An 11,871-nucleotide genomic window follows, 5' to 3' on the forward strand; every position below is an offset into this window, starting at 1 on the left:
ACACTTCTGTAAAGAGTCATCTAATGTTTATACTTTATTGCAAATGTTGCTTGATTTAGAATTTTTCTCCTGCTTTATGTAATTAAAGTTAAATTTACAGATCAAAAATATAAAAAAAAAAAAGACAAAAACCTAAAAGTAAATTACATCTGATTATAATGAAACCATATTTGTTTCATGGAGACTATGCCAGTCACAGCCAGGGGAGGTGTGACTAGGGCTGCATAAACAGAAACAAAGTGATTTAACTCCTAAATGGCAGTAAATTGAGAAGTGAAACTTCAGGGGCATGATCTATATACAAAAACTGCTTCATTGAGCTGAAGTTGTTTTGGGTATAGCACATTTTACAGGAGTAATTTCTACATCTTGGACAGCCAGAACTTCAACTCCAGAACAAATGTCTGCTGCTGTTACATTTAATTCATTATAAAGATACTCCCCACATTGAGTTGATACAATCCACCATCCAACAGTAAGAGTGAGAGTGCAGTGCTACAAAAGTGATATACAGACAATTACCCCTTCAAACAAATTCCAGCGGGTGTACCATATATTAAAAAAAAAAATACAATAGGGTAATATTGTCTTGTTGGATAACTAAACACTTATATTATGAACTCACATGGTATAGAGCCTTTTCAAGATGTAGCCTCTAAACAGTAGATATTTGTGCACTTTTTAGGTGGCAACCAAACCTCTGGAGCTCCGAACTTAGTGATGTACATCAGGTATTCATATGCAGAAAACAAATCTAATGAAAACCAGTATCTGGGTGCAGCATAATAAGCATCATAAGCATAATCACTTCAGCTCATTGACATGGTCTGGGTGTACTGTCTTTACATTGCAGCTCTAAGTCTGCCTCCAGTGGCTGCCTACAGGACTTCCTGTATTGAAATGGACCTTTGGTCTGGTATCTGACAGTGGATTTTTTTTCACCCATAGGACAGCATTGATTCAATGCTTTCCTGTGGGGAGGTCTAATGGTCATTAGAGACCGCTCGTCGACGGACGTAAACCCAGCGCATAGGGACATTGGTGTTGGGATAAGGTAAGCAAAGTGCTTTTAACCCATTATTTACAGGGGAGGGGGTGCTCAAAGGAAGGGTGAGGCAGGGGGAGGGATAGTGGCAGAAATACAACTTTGTATTCCTGGCACTATAGTATTCCCTTAAGAACTGGCTCAAAGTATGTAGATTTTGTGTCCGCTGAAAGGGACACTGTAGGCACCCATACCACTTCAACTCATTTAAGTGGTCTGGGTGCAATGTCCCATATTCCTTAACCCTACAGTGGTAATTATTGTAGTTTCTGAGAAACTGCATTAATTACCTTTGCGGGTTAACTCCACCTCTAGTGGCTGTCTACATGACCGCCACTAGAGGGACTTCCTGAATTGAAATAGAACTTTGGTCAGGTATAGGGCGCTGGATGTCCTCACGCTCTGCATGAGGACTTCCAGCATCAGATTTTTCCCAATAGATAAACATTGAATAATGCTTTCCTATGGGGAGAAACTAATGCAAGCATGGCCACGCATGCGCATTAGGTCAGCCGGCGGGGGAGGAGCATGGGCGGAGCCTGACCCAGCCCTGAGGGACATCGGTGATGGATTTAGGAAAGTGATTAAATGGGTTTCAATCCCTTAAGCGCTGCGGGAGGCGTGAGGGAGGGGGCACCTTAGAATTCTATAGTGTTTTCCTGGCACTATAGAATCCCTTTAAGGGTTCACACCACCCTCCTTTAACCGGATAAAAGGTGCACTGGGAGAGATGTATAAAACAAATACCTTTCACCTCAATGTGGAAAGTATCTTTATTTAGTATATTCCTGGTTTGTTTGGAAAGACACTGTGTGTTCACAGCTGCGTGTATTTATAAAATAATTCTTATATATTTTGTGCGCCTGTTCACTCATAAGTCTGTTTTTTTTGGTTTTTACATTTAATTCTTTGCATACCTTTTCAAAACATGACAGGTTCAGTGTTGTTGCCTCTGAAGATGCCAGCTACAGAAGTAAAGCCCATAAGACAGCAGTTTTCTTATACTCCTTCCATTTGCTGTTTCAGTTTGTTACATCACATTGGTCACACGGCCACAACTTATGGAAAAACTTAAGAAAAGAAAATTTAAGTCCAAGCAACAGTGTATGCTCCCTCCATTATTGTATATTAATAATAAACAAAAGCCAGACACATGAAAATTATGGCAATTTCATTTTATTACAGGAGACAGTGAAGGAGTTCTCACATTATGTACAGTAGTTACAGGAGTTTCGCCTGGCATTCAAACAACATTTCTCGATGGGGGGGTATTTATTAGCAATGCCCAATAGCGAATTCTAAGCCTAAAAAGGCAAACTGTGTCAAAGGGTTTGCGTGACACTTTAAAAAAACTAGCCCTGTGTTAATCCTGTTGTTCCTTGATGAATGGGAACTTATGGCATTGCAAGATTCACCCAGATGCTGTGTTTTTTGCGAACTGAACCAACTGTGCATCTTTTTAATATTACCATACTTTGTTGTTGGAAACCAAACATTTCTTTGTAGTGAATAAAACCACTAATTTCTTTAATTTTTTGCTTTCTAATTTAGAAAAGAACTCTGGCCTGTTCTGGATAGGTATGTGAAATACAAGAAAGGTCGTGTGACAATCCCATGTGTCCCGGACATCATTGTTGCTACTGTGCTTCGACTTATTGGTAAGGTCTTTCACTGAGCAAATTTGATATGTGAATGAGTGATAACCATTAATGCCTGAAGCCTAGGTTAAATGCTTTGTGGCAGATTGTATTTTTTTTGTTTTTCCTTAATCCTTCTGAAGGAGTAATTTTTTAGATACTTTATTGGATATTTATATAATATATAACATAGATACAAACAATACTATACAACCAGGTGAAGATTATACTCTGCACAGTTCGGAATACAGCAAATGCATTAGTCATGGTAGAAAATTCTTAAACTGGCATCCAAGTTATACAATAAAGATTATATAAATATTTCTGTCCCAGATATTTTTGTTATAGATATACTAGAGCTTGAAATATAAATTAATCAATATGAAAAAATCTTCTCCAGCATTCGTTCATCCATACTTTCATTCATACATTGTTCAAAACGTATTGAACCTAAAACCTCGGAGATTCAGAAACGCTTTATATTATGTATTGAGTGACATGGGCAAAGCTATCTGATGCAACAATTTGACATATCGTCCATCCCCAGCCTCAAATCCGTAAAAAGGTCAAAAGCCTGTTGTGGCGAGCATCAATCCCATTAGGGACTAATGATCAACAACGGTTTTAAACCATGGTGTCCAAATTTTATGATACAGGGTTGTTATTTATTGCGTCAAAATATATATATATATATATATATATATATTATTATTTCTTTATTTTTGTGGTGTATGCAATAAACATGCAGTCCTGCAAAGCCCCAACAGCAAGAATTAACATTGCACAAGACAATACAGTTGTAAGGCATGTGGGAATAACTGCACAATTGTATTAAATATATTCAGGCTAGTCTGACCTGTCTACAATTAAAGGGACACCATAGTCACCTAACCCACTTCAACTCAATGAAGTGGTCTGGGTGCCAGGTCCCTCAGGTTTTAACCCTTCACATGTAAACATAGCCTGGCAGCCGCTAGAGGCGCATCAGCGATGCTGGATGCGAAATTTGCATCCAACGTGCAAAACGTCCATAGGAAAGCATTGAGAAATGCTTTCCTATGGACTGTTTAAATGCATGCACGGCACTTGCCGCGCATGCACATTCCGCTCCACTCAGGAGCTGACGTCGGCGAGGGAGGAGAGGTCACCAGCGCTGAGGGAGCCTGGTGCTGGATTAAGGTAAGTAACTGAAGGGGTTTTAACCCCTTCAGCGCCAAGGGAGGGGGACCCTGAGGGTGGGGGCACCTTTAGGGCACTATAGTGTCAGGAAAACTGGTTTGTTTTCCTGACACTATAGTGATACTTTAATTTAGAATCTAAGCTGATCAGCTAGGTAGGCTTTCTAGACGAGTGATAACTGTTATAATAAGAAGGAAAATGTAGGATTATCAGAATGCCCTCTTGATAAGACTATATATAGAATAGCAAAGGCTTTGCAGAGTCACTGCAAGTATCATAGCGTGAGACAGGGGGATCGGCCGCCTCCCCGCCTGGCGCTTTCACCAGGCCACACCGTGCCCCTCCGAGAAACCAGAGGCTGACACTGGGTGGCATCAGGTCAGGAATTCACACTCTGTATCAGGAGCAGATAAGTCACAAATAGGGTCAATTATAAACTCGGATGGAGCAATTAGTTTGCTTAAAAGTGTACAAGATGGGGAGCTCTCTGAAGATGCGTCTAGCTGCCATGAGGCCCTGTCGCCTTGGACTTGGTTATTCAGTAAGCTATTTGAAGAGCTTACTAGGTCCCAAAATAAACTAGTGTCTAAGGTAGCCCTTTCCACCAGCCGAGCAATTGCTGAATTTTGTGGTTCCATCTTATTCTCACTGCAGTGGAGATGGATAGAGTCACGGCATTGGTTCCTGAGTCTTATAAATGTGTTCATAAAATCTGGGGACCATGGTTACAAAAATCCATTTCACACCACCCAGGCATCTTTTCCAACATGTCCAACATTACTGCCTTAGCTGTGAATTTCGCTCTTTGTGGGCGCTAGTCTTTCCTTGAATTTTTTTTTTTTCCTTTCCTTTTCAAGAGTTTACCTAGGACTTTGCTTTCCTTCTCTTGCTTTCCTCTGTTCTTTCTCTCTTGTTACCTATCCTTCCAATTGTTCTTTTGCAAATCATCTTACTTTGTTGTTTTTGTTTTTAGCAAAATTAACCCTATTATTTTCACTTCTCATATTGGAGCATTGTTTTCCCCCTTTTTTTCCCATTTTCTTATTTGTATTTATTTTGAGTTGTGTAGCATTACTGGTTTATCTTCCTCAATTTCATTGATTTACTCTGTAAACTGATTACTAATCGGATCGTTGTACACTCAATGGATTTTTTTCGTCCATATTTGTAATATCTACAGCTGTTTGCATCTCTGTATACTTAGGATAGTTTTATAAAAAAGAATAGATGGATTGGGTAGCGTCTCCCCCTTAGAAACTAGAAAAAAGGGGGAAGGAAGCTCCCTATCAACCTGGTATAGAGTAAAGAAGGACTGTTATAATGATATACCTATAGATGTGTCCAAGTAAGAATAAAGGTATCTAAAAATAAAGCATTCTTGTATTGGGAAACTAATGAGATATGTACCCTAGCAAAAACAGTGAGACACTGTAACTTTATTAAATCAACTATAAAGAGGATACAAAATATCAATTCCCAAGGAATGCTTAGTTACCGAAAAAAATTCCCTGTGGATATATCTTAATGTCCAGTTAAACAATAAGGCATATTAAACACTGGAAACTTCAAGTGTGCCTTTTGGACAATCCACAGAGGAAAGACAAAAAGTAAGGGGTGATACCTTTAAATCTTATAGAGGTTCAGCAGATGGGACAGAGACAGAGTTGCACAGTGTGGAAAAGGACACGAGTGTCCATAAATAAATGTCTGAAGGATAGGCTCTAAACTATCAAAAAAATGACAGGATAGAGTATATGGAAAATATATATATGGAGGGTAAACAGGAGACTGTTAATAAGTGAAAGGTTAGATTGATATTAGAGTAAGGGGTAGAATTCCCACAAATAAACACTGTTTCTAATCTTTCCTATACACTCCCCCCAACACCTTCGTGGGTGTTCTATCCTTATTCAATTGCTAAGCTCTGTCCCATAGACACTGCCGTTACTACACTAGTGCTGCTTCTTAGGACAAGTACATGAACACAAATCAAGACAACGAAAAAAAGAAAAAATAATAAATAATGAGTGGTAAATCAAAAAAGGAATCCCTCGTGCATAGTGCTGGGTGAGTGCTCAGTGAGAGAGGGATCCCTTGTTGAAAACCCCGGTTTTTCAACAGGAGATCCCTCTCTCACTGAGCACTCACCCAGCACTATGCACGAGGGATTCCTTTTTTGATTTACCACTCATTATTTATTATTTTTTCTTTTTTTCGTTGTCTTGATTTGTGTTCATGTACTTGTCCTAAGAAGCAGCACTAGTGTAGTAACGGCAGTGTCTATGGGACAGAGCTTAGCAATTGAATAAGGATAGAACACCCACGAAGGTGTTGGGGGGAGTGTATAGGAAAGATTAGAAACAGTGTTTATTTGTGGGAATTCTACCCCTTACTCTAATATCAATCTAACCTTTCACTTATTAACAGTCTCCTGTTTACCCTCCATATATATATTTTTCCATATACTCTATCCTGTCATTTTTTTGATAGTTTAGAGCCTATCCTTCAGACATTTATTTATGGACACTCTTGTGTCCTTTTCCACACTGTGCAACTCTGTCTCTGTCCCATCTGCTGAACCTCTATAAGATTTAAAGGTATCACCCCTTACTTTTTGTCTTTCCTCTGTGGATTGTCCAAAAGGCACACTTGAAGTTTCCAGTGTTTAATATGCCTTATTGTTTAACTGGACATTAAGATATATCCACAGGGAATTTTTTTCGGTAACTAAGCATTCCTTGGGAATTGATATTTTGTATCCTCTTTATAGTTGATTTAATAAAGTTACAGTGTCTCACTGTTTTTGCTAGGGTACATATCTCATTAGTTTCCCAATACAAGAATGCTTTATTTTTAGATACCTTTATTCTTACTTGGACACATCTATAGGTATATCATTATAACAGTCCTTCTTTACTCTATACCAGGTTGATTGGGAGCTTCTTTCCCCCTTTTTTCTAGTTTCTAAGGGGGAGACGCTACCCAATCCATCTATTCTTTTTTATAAAGTTCATGTTAACACAGGGTCCAAGCCCATTCTTAGGTGGACCTGGTACCACCATCCTGACCTCCTATCCTAGTCACTGATTTAACAATCTGTGGATCAGTGACAACGGGATACTACACATAATTTTTCTACTTAGGATAGTTTCCTAGGCTTCTAAAAATGTATATTAACCCACATGTCTGACTTACGAGCCACTTTTCTTCAGTGATTGTATTTTACCACTTTTTTTTTTTTTTGTACTACTATTGGTCACAAAAGCCTTTTGTTGAGTGCATCCAAGTTCTCCTCTCAGGTTGTCCTCCAGGATGTCCCTTCCTCTACATTGAGAGGAGTGTGGAGTGTCCATGGCACAACAATCAGGAGTGGATTTTAACTCGCCATGGGGAAGTGGAACATTTTAATACAAAACATTGACTGCTTTGTGTTCATTCATTTTTTGTTTTTATTTAAAGTAAAAGTAATTTTCTCTTCCATATGTTAACTGGTATAATGCATGTATAGAAATTCTTTGTTGTATATTTGGAGCTTTGTCGAACAATACTTTACGTATATATGATATTTATATTTTGTAATGTAATTTGCTTTTGTTATAGTAAACTGTGATGTCTGTATTACAGGCCGTTTGTGTCAGATTGGCTTGAAAGAAGGGTATGTCACGACTGTGAAAAACATTGCTTCTGTTATTATCGCCTTTATTCAACATGCAAAAGAAGAAGGTAATATTTGTGTTTAAAATATTAAAATGTACCCGTATGTTCTTTAATATAACACACCAGAAATAAACTAAGTATGAACAAAAACCTAATTCGGATTACCACTGCACCGCTGATTGGTTAAGGATAGCAGATATTCGTAAATGTCTAAATGTCTTATTTAAATTCAGTGTACTGTGTTTTCTGTGGAAATGGGGCTTCATCTTGCCATATTATTCAGCAGTTTTGCCACTGTATCTTAGGAATCTTCAAGCTGTAAAAAAAAAAAAAAAAAGAACCCCCAAAAGTGAATCACCGCTTACTGCAAAGACATCATTTTCATAATGTATATCCATTCATCACAGGATTCTGATGATCTCCGCCAAGGAGGGCAGCGCCAAACGCAAACCTAGCCAATCAGCATCTCCTTATAGAGATGCATTGAATCAGGCTGAGAGGGGCTGCCAGGGCAGTATAAGCTGGTTTCTGTCCTTATGCCCCCCTGATAACAGACCCTGCATCTCCTCTGTGGGGCTTTTTTTCTGGGGCTTTGCAGAATTGTGTAGCATGAAATGAGCTGCCCCAATTATTTCACTTGCCAAATCTAATGATGGACCCCCACTTTAGCTCTCTGTTCACAATCCTGAAATCACCTGAAGCTGTTAAGTTAGGAATGTATATTTCGGTTCAGCATTTGCCTTATGGTATAGAATATAGGTATTTTGGGTTGCCATCTGCATTAAATAAATGCCCACTTTTTTAATATCATGCCGTGTTTACCTCATGGTCAGGTACGGCTTCATTAACTGATCTGACCCGTCTGCTCCCCCCTAATTTGCCTGTTACACGGTTTAGTACAGGCTGGTACTTGCCTGGTCTCCCCTCTGCCGTGGACTGTCACCCTGTGACTTTGCTGTTCATGGATGGTGGTCAGCATGTACACCTCCTTGTTGTCCTTAAACTTCACTGCCACCAATTCTTCTGGCATAAAGCAACTATTTGCCCCATTTCAGTCTCTTTTGTGCTAGTCCTTATGGGAAGCAAATGTGTGTTTTTCCTAATGTGCCACAGTTTCAAAACCGTGAAGTACTTTTAATAGTGGGATACTATTATAGAAATTTATTGTTGTACAGGTGATATCCCTTGTTTAAAATGGAGTTCAAAAGGTCCCATACCATTTTTCCACTTGTCCCTATAATTTATGGGCAACCTGGGGGAATCGTGGTGGCTGTCCTTTTCCTTATATACACGAAAGCGATTTATGTATCCACTACCAGTTTTGCAGAATTTATACAGCTTATATACATACCGTATATACTCGAGTATAAGCCGACCCGAATATAAGCCGAGGCCCCTAATTTTATCCAAAAAAACTGGGAAAACTTATTGACTCGAGTATAAGACTAGGGTGGGAAATGCAGCAGCTACTGGTAAATTTCTAAATAAAATTAGATCCTAAAAAAAATATATTAATTGAATATTTATTTACAGTGTGTGTATAATGAATGCAGTGTGTGCGTATGTGTGTGTATGAGTGCAGTGTGTGTGTGCGTGAATGCAGTGTGTGAATGCAGTGTGTGAATGCAGTGTGTGAATGCAGTGTGTGAATGCAGTGTGTGCAGGGCCGGTGCAAGGATATTTGCCGCCGTAGGCAAAAAAAAATTTGCCGCCCCCTCCCCCCCCATATGTCCTGACTTCCCCTCCTCCTCCCTCAGTGGTCCTTACCTCCCCACCCCCGTGTTCCTTCACCCCCCCCCCCCAGTGGTCCTGACTCACCCCTCCCCTAGTGGTCCTTCACCCTCCCCTCCCCTAGTGGTCCTTACCCTCCCCTCCCCTAGTGGTCCTTACTTCCCCCTCCCCTCCCCTAGTGGTCCTTATCCCACCCCCTCCCTCTCATAGTGGTCCTTATCCCACCCCCTCCCTCTCATAGTGGTCCTTATCCCCCTTCTCCCTCCCATAGTGTTCCTTATCCCCCCCCATCCCTCCCATAGTGGTCCATATACCCCCCCCCCCTCCCTCCCATAGTGGTCCTTATACCCCCCTCCCTCCCATAGTGGTCCTTATCCCACCCACTCCCATAGTGGTCCTTATACCCCCCCCCCTCCCTCCCATAGTGGTCCTTATCCCACCCACTCCCATAGTGGTCCTTATACCCCCCCCCCTCCCTCCCATAGTGGTCCTTATACCCCCCTCCCTCCAATAGTGGTCCTTATCCCCCCCCCCCCCCTCCCTCCCATAGTGGTCCTTATCCCCCTTTTTTTGTTATTAATTTTTTTTTTTATTATTATTATTTTTTTATTATTATTTTTTATTTTATTTATATATATTTTTTTTTCGTCCCCCCTCCCTGCTTGATATATGGCAGGGAGGGGGGCTCCTTCCCTGGTGGTCCAGTGGCAGTTCAGTGGGGGGGAGAGGGGGCTGGCAGAGCTGTAACTTACCTGTTCTGCAGCTCCTGTCAGCTCTCTCCTCCTCTGCGCCGTCTGTGCAGCTCCTTCTATCAGCTCACACTGTAAGTCTCGCGAGAGCCGCGGCTCTCGCGAGACTTACACTGGGAGCTGACCGAGGTGCTGAACGGACGGCGCAGAGGAGGAGAGAGCTGACAGGAGCTGCAGAACAGGTAAGTTACAGCTCTGCCAGCCCCCCTCTCCCCCGGTCTGTATTATGGCAATGCAAATTGCCATAATACAGACAGTGACTAGAGTATAAGCCGAGTTGGGGTTTTTCAGCCCAAAAAATGGGCTGAAAAACTCTGCTTATACTCGAGTATATACGGTATTTACATATATCACCCTTTGGTGTTTATAATATGTTCTCTGACTTACGTTGCATCTAAAGTATTGGTTTGTTTTTATTTTAGATATACCCTGGGGTGTTCAGTTGGCTTCTGTGTACATGCTTTGTGATGTCGCCCCAAGTGACCCTGCTGTCATATACAAGACACTACAATCATGGAGAGAGACAACCACCAATGACATGCCGCCTGCCATCACAAAGAGCCTAGCACAGGTTGCATCTCTGTGCAAATAAAAGGAATCTTTATTTTCGTATTGTTCACCAAAGTGCAAATGGTACCTAATCTGCGGGTTCTGTTGTACAAATGGATATAAGTGCCTTCATTGCTTGTTTTGTTTTTGGATGAGGGGGGTTGTTTTTTTTTGTTTGTTTTTGTTTTTTATGTTTGCACCTTTTTGCAGTACAAGGAAAAGAGCCATTAACTGGTTATACAATTTTACTACTTTAGCACACACTTCAGGGCTACATTGTAAATGTGTAAATTGTAATATGTCTTGTAAATGTTTTGTAGAATAATTTGTGTTAAAATTATTTCCTAAGAGTTCCTTACCAGAAGCAGGGTAGGTTCTTGTGTTGAAAAGGGAATCCATAGAAGGTTGTTTTTGACATCTGTTATTAACAATATGATCTTTCAGTTTACTTCTTATAGAATATATCTGTAGATTATGGTTGTTGAAAACTCCTGATAGAGACACTATATATTTTTCTGTGTATTTTTATTTCTTCCTTACATTGGGTATATGCTTGTTTAGTGACTTCATAATCACATTTTGAATGGCAAGCAGTTTCAGAAGAAAAGGACTAACAAAGTCTCTGATTCTGCAATTGGGGACAATTAATTGAATATTCTTTGATCCTGATTTTTTTAGCTACAGGCCTTAACTGATGTATTTTCACTTGGTGCAAGCTTTTTCTAAATGTAAACACAGAACAAAGATTGTTATTCTACAAAACTTTTATATATATATTAAGCTAGAGCTGAGAGAACAAAAAAATGAACGTTCTATATAAGAGTTTAACCATAACAGATATGAGCCTTGTAGAGACGTACAACCAAAAGGGATAGGAACAAAGCCGCTAATAAATGCAACTTAACATTTACTCAGATATTCAAAGCTGATCAGAGCACCCCCAACCCACTCCCTCCCTGTAATTAAAATACAATCCGTACAAACAAATGTATAGTTTTTTATTTATTTTTTTTACTGGAAATTTTTATAAATTACTTTGCTAACAAAATATTTTTTCTTTGTATTTTGATCAAAACTCCCAGATATGCTTTTGATTGTTTGAATGAATTTTAAGTTGCATTCATTAACTGCTTCACTCTTACTTCTTTTGGCTATTTCTTAGAACAATGGTATATAATCATTCAGCTATTGCATGTGAAGGCGCCTAAATACCAATTCCTTCGTTGAAATCTGGCTCATATTTAGTTTTTTGTAGGGTGACAGTCATTTGTCCATAATCCTTCAAATGCTGTTCTTCCTACTCTCGAGTATGGGGAAGAAAACA

The 11,871-nt window shown here is 39.8% G+C and overlaps 1 protein-coding gene across 1 annotated transcript in view; it reads left to right on the forward strand.

Annotated features, from left to right (window-relative positions):
• The window catches only part of ICE1 (interactor of little elongation complex ELL subunit 1), a 97,821-nt gene extending 86,280 nt beyond the window's left edge, over positions 1-11,541 (forward strand). Inside the window, exons 22-24 of the mRNA XM_063453085.1 lie at positions 2,597-2,703; positions 7,486-7,584; positions 10,421-11,541. Coding sequence (XP_063309155.1) covers positions 2,597-2,703; positions 7,486-7,584; positions 10,421-10,590 — 376 coding nt within the window. The 3' untranslated portion in view covers positions 10,591-11,541. The remainder of the gene's footprint in view (positions 1-2,596; positions 2,704-7,485; positions 7,585-10,420) is intronic.
• Positions 11,542-11,871: the final 330 nt, after the last annotated feature.

The sequence above is a fragment of the Pelobates fuscus genome, chromosome 4 (genome assembly GCF_036172605.1).
Source record: "Pelobates fuscus isolate aPelFus1 chromosome 4, aPelFus1.pri, whole genome shotgun sequence".
NCBI lineage: Eukaryota > Metazoa > Chordata > Amphibia > Anura > Pelobatidae > Pelobates > Pelobates fuscus.